We start from the raw sequence: 24,280 nt of genomic DNA on the forward strand, positions 1-24,280 counted from the left end.
TGTTATTGGTATTAAATTTAAAAACACTTTGCTTCACCCAAGAGCACAAAGATTTTCTTCTAGAAATTTTTATGGGGTTTTACACATTTAAATCTGAGACCTTTTTTTTTTTTTTTTAATGTCTGTGTTTTGTGTTATTCTCTCCATACTTCACCTCCTGGCTATCTGAGCAATTTTGAAGCTATTTACGCATGCCTTATCCTTCTACTTTCATAGATTCCACAAAAAGATGAGGTGATTTGAAATCTATTCTTGGAAACTGGCGAGTCACACATTTTGTGAGTGATGTTTTCTGGCTCCCCTAAGAACCTACTCGGGGATCCTCAAACCAGTGCAAACCTCCAAACTTCAGTTTATTCCTTTAACAAATTAGCAAGAACTGGTTAGGAGAATTCCCATTCTCCTGGGTAATTCACCCATTAATGAATCTACTACACCTTTTTTATTTTTCTGCCTGTTTTCTGCCCTGCACTCAGCTAGGGATCACTGCCCTGGCTCTGGTCCTTTTGATGGTTTCGGCTGTCATCTTACAAAATTTGCAGAGGAATTTAACTTTCCTTTTAAACCATTCCCTCCTTTCAGAAACACTCTCTTATCTTAAGTTAAATTTCATGACACCAGCTCCTCCAAACTCTCCCTTTGCTGTTTCACTGGTTTATGCCCTGGAATCTGAATGTCAGGTCTTGTAGCTCCCCAGCCTGGGTTCTCTGTGGCTCTCTGCTCACTCTGTACCTTCTTCGAGGCAATCTCAGCCACACAGTGTGGCTTCATTTTCCATCTAGACACATAGACAACTGTCATATTTCTATTTACAGGATAGGCTGCTTCTGATTGGTGGAGTCACTGTTCTACTGTTGACTCAAAGTTTCCACATGAATGTCTTAAATGCTTCCCAACCGGAGTGTCTGAAATGAATCATTATATGCCCCCACCCCAGCCAGATCTGGTCCTCCCATAGTGTTCTGTATTCACCTTTTGTCACTCATGCCAGAAACTCTGTATTCACACGAACATTTCCCTCTCTCTCACTTTGCTAATACAGATCAAGTATTCTACATTTTAGCACTCAATAGCCCTCAAATCTATTTACCAATCTCCATGTCCACAAACAGAGTAGTTTTTCGTACACAAAGAGAACTCAGCAAGTAAAAGGATTACAGTTAAACCCCACATTAACAGAGTGAATAATCAACAGCCAAGATGTGAAGTTTGCTTAAATGGCTAAAGAAAAATTCAGGATGAAATTAATAGGTAAACATGGTCTTGAACAATGGGTACCATTTTCATGGATGAGAAAAAGAAACAATTTGAGGAGAGACAGAGAGACTGCATTATGAAGCAAGTTACACCTGGGCACAAGGAGAATCATTTGGTACAGATTCATGTCTGGGAACAGCGGGGAGAGAAGTTGTGTGAAAAGTTGGATGTGAATTATGGAGGATTTTAAAACTCCTTAATTGTTGTGGGATTCATATGCTAAGAGATCGGGTTGTACATTTCAACCAAATTCTTGAATGATGGCAAGTTTAACTTTTTATTGAATGATACATGGGAATAGTTAACAGGAAAATGGCACTGCTAATGAACAAACCGTCCTCTGCCACATCCTTTCTTATCCCTAAGTCCTGTTCTCCAGATACAACGTCTTTCAAGTCTTTTAATGGTTGTTCTTGGTAGTCATCTCCATATTTTGGTGCTCTATCTTGATTTTTTGCATTTAGATTTTATTTATTGGCTTGTTATTATAGAAGATAAGGATCTGGTCAGTATCCCTCCTTTTATCCACTCATCCTCTGCATCTCAAACACACACTTCTTATCCATTCATCTTCTTAAAGGAGTTACAGTATATCTGAATTTGGGGGTAGACATACATTGTTTATTTTATCATGAACTGTATTATTTACTGTTGAGTAACTTTTCTTCTTGTACAAGTTTTTGGGGGTTTTTAGAACTAATAATTATTTGTTTCTGTTTGCTTGGCCTTGCCACAAATTTTCTACAGACCTTCCAAAATAATTATAAAAGTCCACTGAAAATTGGTAACAAAACATAGCAGTTAATTTAGAAATTATTTTTTTTTCTTCTTTCTCTCCTAGAGGCCTCTTTCTGCCACTAGTTAAGTTTCAAGTCCTATGTATATCTCTTCATGTCTTCCCAGTATGAGAAGGCTAATTTCCTGGGTTATATGTCTTTTTTGTGGCTTATTCTCTCATTTTGTTGAAGAATCTCATTTTTTTAGGTTTTTATTTAAATTTCAGTTAGTTAATGTACAGTATAATATTGGTTTCAGGTGTAGTGATTCAACACTTCCAGATAACATCCAGTGCTCATCACAACAAGTGGAGGGATTGAGAAGAATCTCTATTTTTAACAGCTTTATTGCCATATAATTCACATACCATAAAATTTACTCACTGTAAATGGATAGTGATTTATAGACATACAACAACCATCACAATCCAGTTTTATAATATCTTTCCTACCCCAGAAAGTACCCTTGTGCTCAATCCTTGCTCCCACCCTCAGGCTCAGGCAATCACCAATCTGTGTTTACTTTCTATAGTTTTGCAATTTCCAGAAATTCCTTATAAATGAAATTATATCATGCATAGTCTTTTGTGTCTGGCTCTTTTTACTTGCATAATATTTTTGAGGTTCATTCATTTATCAGTAGTTTATTCCTTTTAACTGCTGAATAGTGTTCCATTATATAACATATTTTGCTCATGTTTAGCCCATTGATGGGTTTGTAAAATTTTTTCCAGTTTTGGGCTATTATGAATAATGTGACTATGAACATTCACATATAAATCTTTGTGTGGGTATTTCACTAGCAGTGGAATTACTGGACCGTATAAGTATATGCTTAATTATTTAAGAAACTGTCAGACTAGCTTCCAAAGTGTATATTTTTCATTCGTATGAACAAAATGGGGGATTGTAATTTCTCCTCATCCTCACCAATACTTGGTATTTTATTCTTTTGGATTATAGTCATTCTGGTGTGTGTGTGTAATGATAATTTGTGGTTTAATTTGTGTAATTTACCTTAATAATTAGTGATGTTGAACATTTTTTCAAGTACCTATTAGCCATCTGAATATCTTTTGGAGGTATATCTATTCAAGTCTTCTGCCTCCCACCTTTTTAAACTTGGGTGGTCTTTCTTTTTTTATTTGGAAGACCTTCGTATATTTTGGATACAAGTTCTTTATCAGAAATATGATGTTCAAACCTTACCTCCATGTTTGGCTTGTCTTTTAATTTTCTTACTGATGTCTTTTGAAGAACAAAAGTTTCCATTTTGATGAAGTCCAACCTACCATTTTTCTTTTATAAATCATGTTTTTGATGTCATATCTAAGATACTGTGGCCTAATCCAACTTCACAAAGATGAAACTACATTTTGTCCTAACAGATTTATAGTTTTAATGCTTACCTTGAAGTATATGATCTATTTTGTATTAATTTATGAGTCTCTGAGAAGGAAGGGTCTAAGTTGTTTTGTTTCCTGGTTTTGGAAGTTTTGGGGGCTTTTCTGTTTGTTTGTTTTTTTTTTTTTTTGGTTGTTGTTTTGCTCTGTTTCTGTTTTAGCGTATGATTAACTGATTGTTCTAGCACCTTCTGTTGAATAGACTACCCCTTCTGCATTTATTTGCCTTGGCACCTTTGTCAAAAATCTTTTGATCATCAGTATAGATGGTTTTTATTTGTTTCTTTCTGCATTCTGTATCCTAATCTATCAGTCTATTCTGAAGCCAATATCAAACTGTCTTGATTACTGCAAAGAGTTTAAGACCAGATAATATGAGTCCTCCAACATTGTTCTTTTTTTAAATAAAATTAGTTACTCTAGATTCTTCACACACATTTTAAGATCAGTTTGAAATTTCTATAAGAAATTCTGCTGGGGGGCGCCTGGGTGGCTCAGTTGGTTAAGCGACTGCCTTCAGCTCAGGTCATGATCCTGGAGTCCCCGGATCGAGTCCCACATCGGGCTCCCTGCTTGGCAGGGAGTCTGCTTCTCCCTCTGACCCTCCTCCCTCTCATGCTCTCTGTCTCTCATTCTCTCTCTCTCAAATAAATAAATAAAATCTTTAAAAAAAAAAAAAAGAAATTCTGCTGGAACTGCATTGAACTTATAGATCAACATGGGGAGGATTATCAACTTAATACTGAGTGTTCCAATCTGTGAACATGATAGGTCTCTTCATTTATGTAGATTTCTTTAATTTCTCTTTGTAAACACCATTGAGAGAGAATATGAGTTTCATACTGGAAGAAGATGTTTACAATATACATATTCGATAAAGGACTTATATCCAGTGTACATTAAGAACTCCTACAAATCAATGACAAGACAGCCAACAGGGATGAATAAAAAGCTCTTAATTGGCAATTTTTAAGAGGATAACCCAATGTCCAAATAACATGCGAGTGCTCAATATCATCAGTCATCAAGGTTTACTATACATTAAAACCACAACGAGTGTTATCACAACCCCATCAGAATGGCTAAAATGGAAAACCAAACACTGCTAGTTGTTGGCAAAGATATGGAGCCAGGGATTCTTATATACAGCCTTCAGGAGTATAAATTGGCAAAATTACTTTAGAAAATGGCCATATTGATAAGCTATATATATGCATACCTCATGAACCACCAGTCCTATTTCTCGTTAGAGACCACCCCCAAATTCATATTATGCCCATCAAAAGACATGCTGAGCATAGATTAGATTAGTAAATCACAGTAGTTCATACAATGAGAAACGAGACAGCAGGAAAACCAACTGCTTCAAATGACAGAGATGAATGTCACAAGCATAAGGGTGAGAAAAGGATCCAACAGAAAATACTATATGCTCTCGGATACCGTTTATGTAAAATTTGAAAAGACTAAAAACTATGTTGGTCAAAAACAAATGCAGAAATATAACAAAATGGCAATATTTGGTAGAGAGTAATCACGGAGGAGAAAAAAGAAGTTTCTGGAATGCGGTTGATACTCTGTATCATTGATCTGGGTACAATTACAGGGCTGTGTTCAATTTGTAACAGTTTATGAAACTGTGTCCTTATGATTTGTTCACTTTCTTGTGTGAATATTATTCATTAATTAAGGATTTTTAAAGTATTATTAATATTTCCAGAATTAAATAGCATTAACATAAATTAGCCTTTAAAATAGCAAAGGAAAAAAAAATAAAAAAAAATAAAATAGCAAAGGAAAAATTTTACTGAAAAGAAATATTATAATAACCCATTACATTCTGTAATTTCAAAATAATTTCTAAAAGAGCATCATTGAAAAAATGTGCAAAATGATTTTGAAATTAGTTTAAACTTCAAAAGAAAAAGGGAAGCAATCAACAGAAAATAATTATGAAATGTTTTGAATTTACTAAACACAGTTTAGACTATGTCTAAACTGCTACATTCTCTTCTTATGAAACAAAGGTGTTGAGAAATGCCTATGTAAAAAGAAAAATAAGATGTTACCCTGGATGGTAAGAAAGTATCTCTAAGAATGTTACAATTATTAAGTCCACCTGCTGAGCATATTTTAAAACCATTCATTTACTCATTTACTGATTCTGATGCTTCTAGGGATTTTAGAAAATAAAATTCATGCAAATTTTAACCTTCTGACATATTCTTAAGAGGCTAATATATGGCAAAGCCCACTCTTGGTCAGCTGCAGTTTCCCAATAGCAGCACCAGTGAGTGTTGGCCTAGATAATTCTTTTTTTTTTTTTTTTTTTTTTTTTTGTAGAGAGCTGTCTTGTGCATTTTAGGATGGTTGGTAGCATTCTTGGCCTTCACTTAACTAGTGCCAGTAAGTAGCATCACCCCATAGTTCTGAAAAGTAAAAATGTCTGCAGATGTTGCCAAATAACCCGAGGGGAAAATCATCCCTGGTTTAAAGCCATTGCTCTACAATATGTAAATATTGGCATATTAGAGTAATACGTTTTAGTTCCTTGGTATTTCCCTTGTCAGTAAAAACATTCATGATTTTTGGCTTCATCTCTCTGGTGCTATTTTTGCCATCATTTTGTCATTCTACAAGGAAGGAAAACCAATTCCATTCGAAAATAAAAAGTGAGTGGTTTTCAGTGTTGGGTGCAAGAAATCATATATAGAGCTATCTTGTCCATTGTGTGGATTATGCAGATCTGACTGTCTACTTTGGCATTAAACTAGAAAGTTATCTCAACAATAACAACTGAAAGTGAATACTTTTTAAAAATCTAAGAATTTACTTAATGAAGTAAATATTTGATTTTTTAATTTAATTCATATATGTGATAAACTAAAAAAGTGACTTTTTGAAAAAATTTATGCTATCAATAATAGACATAAAAAGATTCTGTTCTTTATTATGACCTTATTTTCAAAATTTACAAAAAAAATATTTCAGGGGATTAGGAAAAAATTGAAATTTAAAACTTCCAATTAAAAACTTCCAATATTAAACTGAAATGTAAATGTCTGCTCCCAAGGTATGCCTATATGTGGCACATCAGATTGGTGTAGAAATGGGTGATGGGTAACCTGTGGGGGAAAGAACCTGACTCTGACACCTTCCCTGAAACATTAGGTAAAATAATTTGCTAAGGTTATATAAGACATTTACAAGTTTCTATTCCTTAGAAGGATATCATTTGCTCTTACATATTTATTTATGACTCTCCACTAAAGGGTGATTTTTAAAATGAATTTTACAACTATGTATTGGGTGATTTTTCAAATCCAAAACCCTCTACATTCTGCCACCATGCCCAGATTTTGTTTTAAAAAGGTATTTTTCATTAATCAGAATATACTTTTCAAATTTACAAATTTGCCTAGCATGGATAGTTATCTGAAGGAAACAGAACAACCCACAGTTCACTTGTCATATAACTGCCACTGTTAAGTAAGAAGGACTGAATAAGAAGTTCCTCTGCTGTGTTAGGGAAACAATAATTTCAGCAACTACTTATTCTAATGATTGGATCTGACCCTATTTTCAAAGAAGAAAGAAAGAAAACCCGGTGTAATATAGAGTTATTGATCTTGATAATTGCCTTATAATAGATTGATCCCTACTGATAATTTGGTTTCTTAGGACAAAGGACTGATGTATGTGATGGGAATAATATGAAAAATATTTTCTTTTAAAATTTTTAGTAAATTTCTTTTTTTTAAAGAGTTTATTTATTCATTTGAGACAAAGAAATACAGAGAGAGAGAGAGAGCATGAGCAGGGGGAGAGGGAGAGGGAGAAGCAGGCTCCCCACTGAGCCAGGAGCCAGACATGGGGCTGGATCCCAGGACCCTGGGATCATGACCTGAGCCGAAGGCAGATGCCCAGCCATCTGAGCCACCCAGGCGCCCCTGTAAATTTCTTATCTTATTAAACTGATAATTTGACCAACTAATTTTCTTTTTTGCTTTATCTTATGAAATTGTCCATGAATATATACATTTTTCAAATATAAAGTATTTGAGCCAGACTTTTAAAGATAGCATATACAGAGTTTAAGTAAAAAATGCAAACATCCCTTATTTTCCAGTTTGAACAGTAAGTTACTTACCTCCTCTCCCCCAAAATATATATTGAACAACTAAACAGATTTGCCTATGACATTTTTGGCCACTTAATGAAAATACAGTAGTGTGATCAAACCTGTCTTTGGTGGACTCTTGCCCACTCTTTCAATTCTGATTATTACTATTTGGTAACAGTATATGCTTTTAAGTGAAAGAAAATTTTCCATAAAGTATATACATTTCCTCGTGAATTTTCAAGTTCATAAAATTACCAAATGAGTGCCAAGTCTATATATAGTATAGCAGTTAATTTAAGATTGTTGTTTGAAGAGATTATTAACATTGGATTTGTAGGGTTTTCTGAAAAAAACTAATTTTCATTCATTGGCAAATGCCAGGCCGTTACTAACACTGATCTTTGATGACTTGCTACTTATCATTTACTCCCTGTGTTGTCACAGTTTGGGAGAGGAAGGACAACCTCTGTGCCCCTAGCAGACATCTGGACAATCCCTAGTCAACAAAGAGAAGCAAGAGGAAACCAGGTTTTGTAAGCTAGGTGTGTAAAATGTAAAGGTGATTAGGATCCATAGCCAGTGCCACCTCAAGTGTTCACTTTATACTATGATTCTTCATAATTAGGGGAATTACAGATTGCAAGTGAATCCCCAAAATTCTTTCTCATCATGGAACTTCTGGAATCATCATTCTCCTGTTAGAGTAAGAAGGGAATGTGTTCTAGGTACATGAATTATCAAGAAGGGGTTTGTTCCTAATTATAGCTCCCTGCCTTTGACATCGCACACTCAGCTTGACTTCCATAGCATCAAAATCCTCCACTGAATGTCACATAGGTTGCTGTTTGCAAATGCATACAGGCTGAACATTACATAAGAGTCATCACTGGAACCTCCTAATTGATCCCTTCAAAGTAGAGTACAAAATTAGATTCATTTTTAGATTACTTGAGGGTTTTTATTAGTTTAATATCCATTTGTAAGACACTTCCTATTGTCAGATGTGTTAAATCCCTTTGGAAAATAAAAGGAATATATCAACATTCAAGCAAAGGGCCTCAACATGCTGGAAAACAATGGTGAACATGAAGACTCAAAAAAGCATTTAGATATAGCAGTACAGTCCTACCTCAAGAAACAAGAAAATTCTCAAGTAAACAACCTAAACTTACACCTACCTAAAGGAACTAGAAAAAGAAGAACGCACAAAGCTCAAAGCTAGTAGAAGGAAGGAAATAATAAAGATTAGAATGGAAATAAATGGGAAAAAAAGACAAAAGAAAACAGTAATACAGTCAATGAAACTAAGAGCTGGATCTTAAAAAGATTGAAAATTGAAAACATTTAGCCAGACTCATCAAGAGAAAAAGAGAAAGGACTCAAATAAATAAAATCAGAAATGAAGAAGGAGAAATAAGAACCAATACCACAGAAATACAAAGAATTATAAGAGGATATTATGAAAAATTATTTGCCAACAAATTGGACAACCCAGAAGAAATGGATAAATTCTTAGAAATATGCATCTTCCAGAATTGAATAAGAAATAGAAAATTTGAACACAGAGATTACTAGTAATGAAATTAAATTAGTAATCAAAAGGCTCCCAACAAACAAAAGTCCAGGGCCAGATGGCTTCACAATGAATTCTACCAAACCTTTGAAGAGTTAGTACCTATTCTCAAAGTACTCCAAAAAAATAGAAAAGGAAGGAAAACTTCCAAATTTGTTCTACAAGGTCAGCATTACCCTGATTACAGAGATACTACAAAAAAAGAAAACTACAGGTCAATATCTCTGACCTAGATACCAAGCATAGATGCAAAATTCCTCAACAAAACATTAGCAAACTAAATTCAACAACACATTAAAAGGATAATTCACCATAATCGGGTGGGATTTATTCCAGGGATTCTAAAGTGGTTCAATATTCACAAATTTATCAATGTGATATGCCACATTAACAAGACGAAGGATTAAAACTGTATGATCACCTCAATAGATGTAGGAAAAGAGAAGGAACCTTTCACATGGATAGCACTTCTACTTGAAAGATTTGAGTGTGTCCCTGGTTCAGAATTCCTTCTAGGTTTACCAGGACCCCTTCTAATTCCTCAAAAGTAGAATATGAATGTGAACGTGCCATGGTTAACTGGCAGTATCTATCCTTAAGATTTGGGTCTTCTCCGGATTCACTCAATAGCACTATCGCTTAGCTGACAATGCTGAATTCCTAGATTACTGCTCATTTAGAACAAAAAATGCAGAAGATGGATTGAAAGAAATATGATCCCAGAACTGGTACAATACTGAGAGTTACAGTTCCAGATTGAGTAAAAATTTCAATTTATCTAAAAAAACAATCTCTGTACTGTGTATTTGCTCTCTAAAGATGCTATAATGACAAGTAATTCCACCCTTACCGATAAGATGTATAACATAATTCTATATCAAATGTCTATTTGGATCATCACAGAGATTCTAAGAGAAAGATACTATGATTCCCATTTTACAGAGTAAAGTGAGACTGAAAGAAATGAAATCTAATTTTCCCCAATTAAATAAGGTCTTTAGCCAAGAAGGAAATCTGATCTTTTGATACTAAAGCTTCTTTTTCTTCCACAGATGTAATAATTAAAGTCTAATGGGAATAAGTAAACTAATTTCTCAGTATCAAGCTATTTTTATACCATTTTGTCTATGATAGCTTCTGCTTTTGTTAGTGGTTGCTCTAAATTAAGTAATATGTCAAAGGCATGCTCTACAGAGACATAAAAGTAAAGCAAATGAAGGCTGAAATAAGAGCCAATACACTTAGAGAGGATTACTTTAAATTTTCATTCTAATAGTAAAAAATTATATATGTGCATTATTTAAAATTTGAAGTACAGGGGCTCCTGGGTGACTCAGTCAGTTAAGCGTCTGACTTCAGCTCAGGTCATGATCTTAGGGTCCTGGGAACGAGGCCCGCATCCGGCTCCCTGCTCAGTGGGGAGTGAAACTGCTTCTCCCTCTTCATCTTCCTCTACCCCTTCCCCCGCTTGTATGCACTCTCTCTCTCTCAAATAAATTCTTTAAAAAAAAATAAAATTTAAACTACAAAAATGTATAAAGAACATAATAATTACCTTAATTCTGCAATTTGGAGAAGATATATATACATGGATATATATATATATATATTTTTTTTTTTTTTTTGCTGCATACCTTTTACTCTTGTCTATATACACAAATGTATGCATACAATCTATATGTGAATTTGGTTTTGCGAAAAGATTTACTACATATATAAAATTCCTGTGTACTGTGTCTAAGTTGTATAATTCTTCTTCATAAAGTATTTATGAACCTCTTTACATGTCTCAATTATACACCTGTATTATCACATTTATGTTTGTCCTGTATATTATTTAATCAGTTCTTTATTATTGTCTGTATAAATTGTTTTTTAAATTCATTATGATAGACAGCCCCATGATGAATTTGTACATATATCTGGCATAATTATATTCTCACTTCTATTGGATGGAAAATTTAATTGCAAAGTGAATTTGCTGTCTAAAATGGAGCTTGTTTTTAAGTCCTTTCAGTTTGAAAAAAACACATTTGCCTTAAATAGCTTTCCAAATTTATATTCCCACCAGGACTGAAAGAAATTATGGTTTCCTTCACTTTTACCATCACCAAATACATACTAACATATTTATTCTCAGTGAATATTCAGTTTAAGATCTTTGCCAATTTTTCTATTGAAGTACCTGTTTATTTTTTGTCATTAACATGTTCATGCGATATTTTAAGAATATTAGTCCTTCTCCATCTGTCATGTATATTGCAAATGGTTTTCCTACTTTATTGTCTTTTAGTTTACAGTATTTTCTACCATACAGATAGTTTACATTTTATCTTTTTTTTTTTTTTAAGATTTTATTTATTTATTTGACAGAGAGAGACACAGCGAGAGAGGGAACACAAGCAGGGGGAGTGGGAGAGGGAGAAGCAGGCTCCCCGCCGAGCAAGGAGCCCGATGCGGGGCTCGATCCCAGGACCCTGGGATCACGACCTGAGCCGAAGGCAGACGCTTAACAACTGAGCCACCCAGGCGCCCCTACGTTTTATCTTTATATTCACCTTCAGAAAAGCCTTTTTTCAACCTAAGAGTACAAATATAACTTTTATTTTCTATTCCTATGTTGTAGTTTGGCTTTGGTGCTTTTTTTTTTTTTTTTTTTCCAGTTTTTTATATTGCGTTTTTTCTGTTGTGAATTGTATGCTTACATTTTTCTATTTATCTACTGAGTAACGGGGTTTTCTGTCATATATACAATTGTTATTTTCTTTTTCTAAAATTTGAAGTACAAAATCTGAAGTACAATTTTGATTGTCTTAAAACTTCGAATAATACTTCCTTGAAAGCCCCTCTTCCCCACTTTCTCTGTACAGCCTGGTGTGTACCTTTCCTTGTGCCGTGTAACATTGGTGTGTGTGGTATTGAAACTCTTCCTGGCAGAATGAACACTCATGCCTCTTCGTGTGAGTTTCATGTGATCAGCTGAGGTCACAACTTGACTTTAATTCCAGCCCAATTACGGGGAAAAGAATCCCAGGGAGCCACCAGTCACACAGTACCATGGTGTTCCTGCTGGCTAGCAAAGGCAGACAGAAACCCATCCATGACATTTCATTTTAGGTAGCGATGACCAAAAAGCTACCCATGTACTTTTGCAACCTTTCTCTCCACTTGCAGTCCTTTTAGATTCTGAGACATTTTTGATTCTTGAATGTTGTGTCATATATGAGATTTTTCCTGAGACGAATATTTCATAAACAATTGGGAAACTGTGTGAGGAGATGTTGTCACTTTCATTTAAGCTGGGATCTCTCCATCCCCACCCTCCATCTATTCAAGGGAATTATATTTTCTATGGCTGTATGGCATATCAGGAATCATCCTATATATTCCAGAAGTTAGTGGGTTAATATCAATATTTTCAGAACACAGACCTAAAGAGATTAAGTGGTATACCCCATTGACACAATAAATGAGAGAAAGGGAAACCCTAAAATTAATAGCCAATTTTATTATCCAATAGAAAGGAACACCTTTTATAATCTACTGCCTATGAGGCTCTAGATTGATAAAAGAAATATTATATTTCTCAAAATAAAGTATAAATAGCACCTACATCAGGATAACTGATTATTCAAAATAATGGTGAAAAGACTTTAAATAGTATTTTGACTTTTAAAGCAAATATATTAATTTTGTACATCAAGAACTAGAAAGGAGAAAACTATTAGAATGTAGACTGTTGATCTTCATCCAAGACCTCCGGGGTGAGGGGTGGTTACTTCATTTAACAGGTCTCCACCTGATTCCTGTGCATGCTAAATTTTAAGAACCAATTTCCAATGTGTTCCCTCCCATATTAAGACTTAAAAGCTGGGATAAGCATGACAGTATAAAATAAACATTTGATGTTGTATTTCACTTTTATATGAAGTTAAACAATGTCCCATTTTCCCTTAATTTCAAAGAATAATTTAGAAAACTCTATTTTTTTCATAATTGTGATAACTACCTGAATATAACTTGGGATGTTCTACTTAATTGGACGCACTAATATAGACAGTTATTTATGAGCAGAATTAATGTTCTCCAAACTCTTTCATGTCTTTTTCATAGCAAAAATAAATCTCGACAATCAGATTTTTTGGAAATACTTGGGAGGTCCTGCCAAAACATAAACCTGTAATACTGTTATTGAAATCCCATTCTTGATGGAATTATTTATTCTAAAATAGCTTCCGTAAAACCAAGTTTCCTAATTTCAAGTATCCTGCTTAATTGTATTTTATTGATGCTGATAACTAAAAGCGAAGCAAAGCATTAGAGTGGACTTCAGTTTATATGTATTGGAGGGTAACACAAGATTGAATAAATTCTCAAACTTAAAAATTTGCCAATTATGTAAAACTATAAATCAAACAAGCTACTTAGGAAATTAAAATTATGTCTCACAAAATTTTAAAAACCAAATATATAGTTTACAAATTTGGTTGTCAGTACTTCATTTTTAATCATGGGTGAGTAAAGAGATGGATAATTTTGTGAAAAGCAAGTATAATAAATTGTTAATGGTACAACAGAGGAAAAAAAAATAATCATGGTATTGCTTCAAATTAAAAGACGAATATAATTTTACCAAGTAAAGTAAAGTAATTCAGGGATAATTAATAATATTTTTAATAAGGATCTGACATATATAACATTAAACCTAGAGGTTTTTTTCATTCGTTTTCAAATCTCTTAATCTGATAACTGATGGATCTTGCATGTTTCTTTGATAGGCGTATGCAGGCAAAGATCTGGAGGAACAGTTGCGGTCAGTGTCCAGTGTAGATGAGCTCATGACCGTACTCTACCCAGAATATTGGAAAATGTACAAGTGTCAATTAAGGAAAGGCGGCTGGCAGCGTTATAAAGAACAGCCCAACATCAATGCAAGAACAGAAGAGACTGTAAAATTTGCTGCAGCATATTATAATGCAGAGATCTTGAAAAGTAAGTATGGGAAAGAAAATATATGATAAGCTTTATATATCCACCCAGTGAGATCTGCCAGCCTATTTTTTGTTTGTTTGTTTGTTTTTTAATTTCAGCCTTTGTACTACTAAATGCCTTTAGGGCTGAAAGCAAACAAAATAAGAATAAAGATTTTCAAAATATAACATTTTATAACTTAACCACTGTGAGTGGTTAAGAGGATTTCTCGAAATATAAAAATAGAAAGGTACAGGCCTACCAACACATTTTTTTTTAATTAAGGTGATACTCCATTGCAAACTTTTAAAAACCTGAAGGTATATTTTCCACACTGTCTCAGTTTAACCATTTAAACATTCTATATCTTACAAAATAATTGCATGTACATTTTCTGATTTGGATTCAGAAATGCTTAATTTCTAAATCACCCCGAATCATCTTTTCCAAGACTTCTTATTGCCTTGCTGTTTCACAGGTGGCTTGGGATCTGGGCTTGGGGAAAACTACTAAAAGATCTAGCAGAGAGCATCACAAAAAATTATGATGCTGCATAAAATGGCATAGTATAAATTGGTGGACTACTTTAAAAAAAAATAACTCCCTCCAGTTGTTAGATAGTAATCGCTACCATGGTTTGAGATTGCAAATTATTTTGAGAACACATGCAAGCAAAATGGGTTCAAGTTTGAATAACCCATAGTTTATATCCTTTTTTCTAAAAATGTTACTTGAGGGAAAAGATGGGAAAAAAGAAGCTAGAACGTTTAAGAAGTACATCATCTATAATGCAATATTTAGAGTCCACGGTGTTGGGGCTAAACCCCTAACTCACTGGAAACAGAATTCCAAGGGAGAGCATAAAAGGAATAGGAAATTTTGAGTTTCCTGGAGACACTTAGTTCAGGATATATGTCCCAGTTGATGGAAGATACCCTTGCATTTCAAGTGACATTCCCCAAAGCTGCCAGATAGCCTGCCTGAAAATGATCTTTGAATTCAGTCCAAACCCATAGCAATGTCCTCATTTACGTCTCCGTTTAGAAAGAAAAAATTAAATCATGTTGTTTATCTTTGCTTTGAGACCGCAAAAATAGTACACACCATAGCAAATGAGCGTGACACTCTCTCCGCAGGTCCTGCAAACATCTCTCTATTAAATTTTCATTTTCTTAAGCAAAGAAAACCAAACATAAGTGCTGCAGAAAAATCGTTGTTGTTTTAAGAAAGCATAATCCTAACTTAGCGTGTTACCTGGCTACAGAAATTCATTTTTTAAGAAAATATCATTTGCTGCTCTGTTAAAATATTAAATAAATATTATATTGCATTCCAATCCGCAGGGCAATTTAGGATCCTGTCAACTCTTTCTTTTTTAACATTATGTATTATACTTCAGTCTGAAAATCTGAAATCAAATGTGACTTCCAACTGCTGTGGGCTCTTCCCCCTCGCTGGCTTCTGTGTAACTTACGGCCTTCCCTATGACTCGACAGGTATTGATAATGAGTGGAGAAAAACTCAGTGCATACCACGTGAGGTGTGTATAGATGTGGGGAAGGAGTTTGGAGCAGCAACAAACACCTTCTTTAAACCTCCATGTGTGTCCGTCTACAGATGTGGAGGCTGCTGCAACAGCGAGGGCCTACAGTGTATGAACACCAGCACAAGCCACCTCAGCAAGACGGTAGGTGTGCTGGCCCCGGGGAGCCCGCTCAGTCCCCGACCTCAGTCCCTGGCCACAGCTTTGGTCCCTCTGCAGTCACTCCATGTCCTTCTGAGCTGCTTCCGTTGTCTTTGGGGGATGAAGTGAACTTGTCAGTATTCTGTGGTGTTGAGGCTATTATCCCACAAAGAAAGTTACTGTTGCTTTATGAGCTCTGTTCCTAATAGTGCTATCAAAGCCAAGGGAAGCAGGTAATAAATATACATATGAATGTGTGTGTGTGTGTGTGTGTGTGTGTGTGTGTGTGTGTCGGATCTAAATATTGTCATTTGGCAATCAATTACTTTTAAATGGTTAAGTCTTCTGATTAAAGAGCTACGGCACAAACCACAAGTTCAAAATGTGTGACAAAACGTGTGTTCTGTACAACAGCAGTTTAATATTGAAATAAGCCAACACTCTGAGCATACTCATTGTGTCCATTTGGAAAGCAAAGAAAATATTCTGACACTATAAATCTCAGGTATTTTGAGTTACCTGTAAAGTCCCATCATATTAGATGTGAAGCTTTTGAAATAATAACCAAGAAACTTACCTTAAGGTTTGGTCCGGGATTTTCAGCGCAGATGCGCTAACCTGCGCTGTAGGTCTTTTGTGAGGGAGGCGGCTGGCTATCAGAGGGCATGTTTATGAGCTGGTGATAACCACAGAGTGTTGCTTAAAGGACTGTGTACCACTGGGCTCTGCACAGAAGTGTTTGGGGAAGCCCAGGCCGTGAGCTGGGCTGATGCAAACTTCCCGAAACAGAAACTTGTGTTTGGCTGAAAGACTTTTCCAATCAGTTTTGAGAGTTGAAGTAACACAGGTAATGTGGCTACATTCAGAACTGCACAATTATTTTGAAAAATAATTTCAAAAATGTGATGTGAGGTTTGACTGATACAATGTGGAATGACAACAAATTAACATTTTTAGTCAAATAATGTCTATACTTGGAATACATATAATGAAAGCTTCTTCTCACACAAACTTGAGCTGACTGAAAGCTTGTATCCCATTAATAAAATCTGTTCCTATTTTAATATAACTAAGTGGAAATGAAAATTAAGATTACCTGAGTTTCTTCAACTGTGCTTTCTCATCTGTTGGAAATTTCTAAAATTTTTACTCTAATGATCATTTGGGCTCTGGGTTTGGAGACACTGTCCTCTTGTACAATCAAAACTGCTTTTGGGGGGAAAAATTGTATTTCTTTGTATTGCTCATATGCCTGATGAAGGAATTAACCATTTTAGATACTAAGACTTGCAAGAGGAAACAAAAAGTAAATAAATTATAAAACTGAATTTTTTATTCAACTTACCTGTGCCTGAACTCTAAAGATTAAAAAAAAATTAAAAGGTGATGCTTTGTGGCCTGACATCATTCCTGTTATCATCATAGTTAAGCGCAGCCAGAAGGAGTTTATCTATTCTTGATTACCTTCTAGAATCCAGCACAATGACACAGTGTTCCTTCTGGCAAACATTAGCAAGAGACGCAGCATAATTCTAAATATATTCACACATTTAGAAACTTAATCAGTAGACTATATGTTTGTGAGTCATGGGATAACATTTCTGTGCTCGATAAAATTCTTATATTTTAATAGAATGACATATAATTATAGTGATTGAGCACAGCAAAACTATTTTGTGGGCTCCCCCACCCTTACCCCTCCATCTTTATCAAACAGTAATTAGGAATTTGTTAGCTAAGAAACTGTAGATATAGTGTACACTATTCTGAATAAAATACTACTAATTTAACAGGTTTTACTGGATAATAAGTGTTTATCTTATCTTAACCCTGAAGTAAAACAGGATTTAAAAATCTTTAATAAGTGTTGGAACCTAACACTTTTTTTAAATCAAAACAAATACTTATTCCAGTAGGATAACCCAAAAAAACTAACATTTATTTTTAAAAAAGATCTTAATATTTAAAATGTTGCTGCTTTTATATTTAAGCCAAATTCTATAAAAGGATTTTTGGCCTTCTGAGTTTCTTGAAATGTCATTTTTTTTAAAAAATAGAGAAAATAAATATGAGTGAGGATATTACATTTTTGGAATGCCTTTAATAGCATATGTTTTTAAATACTTTGATTAAGCAATATGATATGTATCCTAGATTATATTATTATTGTTATGGGGTTTGACTTAAATCAGTATCGGTTTGGTTGTTCTTCAAAAGTCTAGATATGCCAGTTGCGTTTTCCAAAGACCAAAAGGCTATATCTGTTTTAAAAATGGGATGACATGAAATAGCCTCAGAAGACAGATCTTGAATAATTATTTCACCAAACAAAATGTATCTACTAAAAGCTCATTATGTATCATTTCAAAAATGCCTTATTGGATTCGGTTGTTAGATGAAACTTTACTTTCAAAGTGCTCATATTGTGAAAGTATAACGTTGAGTAATAACTGTTTTAGCATTGGGGTTTTGTTTCGTTGGAGTTAATTTATTTTCTTGGTGAAAATCAGTTGCCAGTTGACAATATGTAAAGCTATTTTTCATTACTAATTTCTTCCACAGATTCTTCTATTATGCCTTGTTGATAGAAAAAAAAATGTTTTAAAATGAATTTTCTTTAAGAAATGCCTCATGCTTTAAGGTGTAATATTTATTTTAATATTTGAATCACATATTTCAAAACATATCTTCTTTAGATATACATGCTCAAATGTTTTGTGCAGTAGTCCCTTAGACAAGCTTTCTGTTTCCAGCACCACACTCAGCGCAAACAACACCCTGGCCTTGTGGTTTCTGCTCCTGATGTGTGACTTCATCTCTAGTCAGAAACACAGGGGTCATCCCGGACATCTCCCTTTTCTTGTGACACGTCCAGCCTGTCACCAAATCAGATGTTCATTTTGTCCCCTCAGTATCTTGACTCCCCATGTCGACCACCATCACTAGTCCAACATGCTTTTCATGCTCTTTCCAGCTAATGAAAAACCCTGCCCTCTGCTCTCCTGCTTCCATTTCCCCTCGTCCCCATGCATTCTTTTAATGGCCCCCAAATGTGATATTTTTAAGACACAAATCTAGTGGTGTCAGTCTCCAGCATAAAGACCCTTCAATGATTTCCCACTACTGTTAGAAAAAGACCAAAATCTTTATCACAGCCTTAAATGTCTGCCTTCCTCCACAGAACCATCTGACATAACTGTCCCTTGTCCTTAACTTTTTGTGCTCCTGAATGCTCTAGGCTTCCTTAAGTCCCTAGGAAACACTGTGCCCCCTCTAGCCCTCCATCCTTGCTCACACTTTTAAGTCAACCTCTCCTGCTAGTCTCCTCCCTGCTGAGGTACCAGTTCTTCTATCACGTGGCTCAACAAGTCCTTGGGGGGGGACTTTTCTGACCTCCTTGATTGGATCCTGTATCTCTTTTAAATGCTTTATAGTTTCCCATACTTATCTTTCATAGCACTTACTACAGCTTATAATCCTAGTTTATAACAATATAGCCATTATTATTTGATTAATATCCATCTCCTCCATAAAGCCAACAACAGATTTCTGTTGTTCATCAGTTCCCTGAGTGTCGGTTACGGAATTAGCACACATCCCCTTTTGGAAGCACATTAAAACCGACCCTCTCATCAGAAAAAAAAAAATGAAGATATGGGCACATCCACAGAGCTTACCCCACAGTTCCAGGGGGAGGTGTCCTTACCCTAGTTCTTATCCATTGAAGCAGATTTTAAAACTACTGCCTTGAAGGTCAGTAATAATAAAATAGTTGATTAACTCACCTGTGTAAATAAACCGATCCTATTGCCTAATCAAAGTATATGCTATAAATTTCAGATCAATCTTTTAAAAATGTCCCGTTTTTGAACAAATGGAAGAGAAAATGCTCCCCTTTTTTTCCCATTCATAGTTGATGTGAGCAGAAGTCACCATTCTATTCCTCTTACTTAATTGTCTTACTAAATACACACTTTACACATGTGCCAAATAGATACCAGAAGTGCCTTAGATAAAATCTCATCTTGGAAAACAGAAAAATCTTTGTTAGTAAACAAAATGAATGAATGTAGTCTTCTGTTCACCATCAGTTTTTCTGGGACCACTGCATATTTATTCCCTCCAGTGGCTTGATTAGGTCCCATGTTGACCTAATGGGTGCCAGCGTGAAAGCCTTTATTCAAGGATAAGTGTGTATGATAACAGCACACAAACTTCTCTGTCAGGTTGGAGGCATCAGAAGGTGGTAGGCTTCAGAAAGTAGAAGGCTTCCAGGCTAAGAAGAGCATTTAGTGCTAAGTTTAATGTATGTGTAGGTAAAATAAAATTTGGTCCAGTATCCCCAAATAGGATATTTTTTCTAAAAGAAAACTAAGTCTATGTTAGATCATATGGAATCAGTTCTCACTGAATTTCATCCTCTTTCACCTCCAGGCTTTAGAGAATTTAGGAAGGTCTTTAAAACAGATTTATGATGTTGAAACCATTTATTTTGCCTGCTTCCTCATTGGAAAAATCAGAATTTACCTATAAAATTGTTGAGGTCTGGTTTCTTGTTGTTGGTTTGTGTTGTTTTCAAGCTTTGTTTTGATCCTTTTGATAGGCTTGATACGTGCAATAATCACATTTCTTACAAATTCTGACCTGCGAAGCAGTAGTGTTTTTACGTGTAATGTATTATACAATAGCAGAGGAGCCTCATTTTATCAATTTTCCAAAGATTTGCAGTTTGGATTAAAACTTTGACGTGCATTGAAAATAAGGTACTTAGTCCTCAGGGTGCTGCCCCAGGACACCTACTTTCCTGACTCCACACACTGTTCTTAGGTGTCTTCATCTACACTGTTTTGCTCTTCGTGGGGATTACCCAAATCCTTATCTCCTGCTCAGACTTCTCTCGTGGTTCCCATACTCAAGCCTGTGACTTGGCTTCCCTTCTGGTGGGTCCTGGTTCATATGCGCCACGTTGGAGTTATGACCTATTCCCCTACGCCCACCCCACCCTCAGAGATAGACAAGCAAGTAAGTAAACCTTTTTCTTCTTCCAGTATTCTCTTTGTAAATGACACCACTCATCTTGTTGGCTAATCCCAGTTATTCTTTCTTTCACTAAAAGCCCAATCACTAATTCCAGTTAAATCTCCCTTCCAAACATGGCTAGAATCCATCCAGTTTCTTCATCCTGCTGATCTCATCTGATGCAGGTCACATTCATCATCACCTGGGCCAGTCTCGTGACTGGTCCCATATCTCCAATCTCCCTCCCATCCATGGGCCACATGATAGCAGCGAGTTTTTTGTTTTCTAGATGAGAAGTCCGTTCCTGCCCAGGCTAGCATGTGTTCTGACTGGTCGATGCAAATGTTCTAAGCTGTGAAATATTTGGAATGGTGCTCTCCTTTAGGTGCCTTCTTTAGGTTAAATCCTTCAACATGGTTTTCTAGGCCCTCCGTGACCTGGCTGCTGCCTAAATCTGCAGCCTCAGTTGTCACTGCTCTCCCCTAAATACTACTTTCCATGAGGACCCAAATTCATCTACTCCTTAAATGTTGTCAGTATCTCTTACCTCGGAGTCACTGCAATACTCTATGTTTGAACCATCTCCTTACACACCTCCTGATACCCCCCTCATCGAGCTAATTTCTGCTCATCTTTAGGCCTAGATATGAATGTCACCCCTAAGGCATCTTGTTGTATGGTCCATAGCATCCTTTATTGCCCATATGTTAGCATCATTACCTTATCTGTCAGATTGTTTTAGTCCCTAAGCTCTCAACTCCATGAAAGCGGAGACTGTGTTTGGTTATTACCCTGGATCATGGCACATTGTTGGCACATAGTAAACACTAGGCACTAAATTGAATGACTAAAGAAAAGGGAACAGATTTAGGGTCAAGGGTAGAGTCGTGAATATGCTGATTTTGAAAAATCGGAGTGATATTTAGGTGGAGATACCAGAAGAAGATTGGGCATGTGGTTCCAGAATTCTGCAGCGGTGATTGGATCCTTAGACATCATATTGATAAATGCTGTTTGAAGTCCTGTTGTCCTTGTTACTACTTAGACGGTTCGTGTATCAGGAGAGAAGAGCAAAAGCCGGTGCCAAGGGAAAGCCAGCGTTCAATCATTGATAGTCCCATCCACGTCTCCTTTTGATTTCTTAATAACATGCTCTTCTCCCACCCAAAGAATCCACTCAGATTGTTTTTAATAGTAAAAGCAATTATTTTAATTTAAATTCAATTAAGCAAGTGGGATGAAGCACCTACCGTGTGGTGCTTCATACTCTCCCATATAATGGGTATACGGTAACGTATGGATCCTGCACTCATGGATCTTACAGGTTAGCAGGGAAAGGCAATCAACATTTATCAAGTAAATAAAAATAGTCTAAGTGTTGTGAAAGAGAAATGCAAAGCTTTATGGAAATACGTATCAAGGACAGTAAGACGTGAAACTCCTGAAGGCAATGTTTTCATGTGTCTTTAACATTTTTGCTAATATTGCAACTTGTAAAAGCTGACACCTAAGTAGTACTTTTCCTAAGTGTATTTTTTATTATATTTTCAATGTACTGTAAATGGGAGCATGTGAGGATCTCTTTCAAACATAAAAGGAAGTTTCTTACTGCTGTATTTTCTGAAGGGGGAAAAAAAGAGTCTTTGTCTTGTTAAAGGAGTTCCAGACACATCCTTTAGCAACAAAAGTCACCAACTAGAATCATATAAATTTTAAGGACAATGTACCTTAAGTGATTTAAAACCCAAGTTTTTTATAAAAACTTCCTAGAATTTTTTTTATGGGGCTCAATGAAGGGCCGGTTAGCAGAATGTGTGAGGAAGCCAGCCATTAGTTGAAAAGTGAAACCATATGCACTAAGCATTCCAAAGTGAACTAATAGGTCACAACTGCTTCAAAGTTCTCCCAGCTATCTGCGTCTGAGAAGTAGATTGGGTGTCTTTTTTGACCTCTTTCATAAACACATGCTTTTCAGTATATTTTCTTACGAGAAGTTGTATATTTAAGAGATATAACCAAAAAGGAGAAAGTGAATATTGCAGAAGATAAATTATTTGATGACTCGAGTAAAAGCAGAAGAAAGCCATCTGCTTCTGAGCCAAACATTTGGATTAAAAAGTTATTTAAATGTTAGTATTTACCTTACATAGTTTTTCTGAAGATAGCAATGAGAAAGAAAAACTACCAAACCCATGGGGCTTCCTTGGAAATCTTGGGGTTGGAGCTGAAGAAACCACAGCCTCTTTGCTGAGTTCATGAGTGCCCATGGAAGGAGCCAGCTCAGTGTGAGAGCTGGGTCTCTTCTAGCTCCTTCTGATGGACATGCACAGCAGTATTTAAAATTCTGTGTTGCCATTCTAAAAAAAACAAGCTATTCTATTTTTTATTATTTTATAAAGAAATAGTATAAGCATATATATTAGCAAAATCATCCCAGATTATATCTGAGTTGAGCTGAGTGCTTCACAAAATTTTCTTTTTAGCAAAATGTATTTAAATCTAAGTAAAATGTGCAACTATGGAATGCAACTTAGAGGTATTATTTTGCACTGCAGGGGTCTGAAAGATTACATTCATATGTATTCAACAAGTGGAATGTGATTTGTTTGGAATCTTTAGCTAATTAATATCTGGCAAGCACAGTTGTTGGAAATCAGGTTTTATCCAGATGTGGGGAAAAAGCTCTATACCAATACCAGTTATCAGAAGTTTAAGAGTAACATTTGCCTTAAGAAAAAAAAAAATAATGCATCTGTTAAAAATACCCCTTTTTCCCAACTTCTCCAGGTATTGATCCTGTGCACAAATTTTATTCAGTATTTCTAAAACTCCTGAATTGGGGCTTTTAATTGCAGCATTGTATCTGCATTTTATGTATAACAGTACATGAAAATTAATTCAGTACAAATGTAAATCCGTTAGCATCTGCTCTCCTGTGTTCTTCCCAGACCTACTTTCAATTCTGCAGGTCATTGAGAGCAGGCCCTGTGGTTGGTAGGCTCACTTGAAAAGCAAGCACAGTGGACCCTTAATTTTCACCTTTTCCCATTTTTAGGGATTATTTCTTTAAATGCCATGTAGTTTCTCTCTTCCAGTTTACAATTATTAACCATACTCTCCAGGAGCTACAACTTGTTTCTATACTTAATGGACTCAAGGCTTGAATATTTAAATTAAAGATAACAATGAGATACGGTAGAAAGAGAAACTGGTTATGTTTTGGGGTATAAAAAAAAGATGTCATAAAGGGAGGCTTTTTTTTTTTTTTTTGGTTTGATATTTGTTCCCGCACAAACATCCCTTTCGAATGTAATACTAAACTGTAATCCAGGATCTCGTCAGTAAGGAAGTTCTACACCTTTTTCTTGAATAGCCTGCAAGATAAGTAGAAATAAGACTTGTTGCTTTGTAACTGTTGCTATGCTGGTGTAAACAATCTGTTGTTTCAAAACGTGGCTTTACTTGAAGTCCATT

The 24,280-nt window shown here is 35.4% G+C and overlaps 1 protein-coding gene across 2 annotated transcripts in view; it reads left to right on the forward strand.

Annotated features, from left to right (window-relative positions):
* Positions 1-24,280, forward strand: part of VEGFC (vascular endothelial growth factor C) — a 102,277-nt gene that overhangs the window by 52,199 nt on the left and 25,798 nt on the right. The window contains exons 1-3 of one of the 2 annotated variants that reach the window (XM_036121886.2): positions 11,960-12,092; positions 13,911-14,124; positions 15,600-15,790. In XM_036121886.2, the coding sequence (XP_035977779.1) occupies positions 12,081-12,092; positions 13,911-14,124; positions 15,600-15,790 (417 nt within the window). In that variant the 5' untranslated portion in view covers positions 11,960-12,080. Of the gene's footprint in view, positions 1-11,959; positions 12,093-13,910; positions 14,125-15,599; positions 15,791-24,280 lie in introns of those variants that run through there. The other variant, XM_036121885.2, reaches the window with a different exon arrangement.

This window comes from Halichoerus grypus, chromosome 3, assembly GCF_964656455.1.
Source record: "Halichoerus grypus chromosome 3, mHalGry1.hap1.1, whole genome shotgun sequence".
In the NCBI taxonomy this organism is placed as follows: Eukaryota; Metazoa; Chordata; class Mammalia; order Carnivora; family Phocidae; genus Halichoerus; species Halichoerus grypus.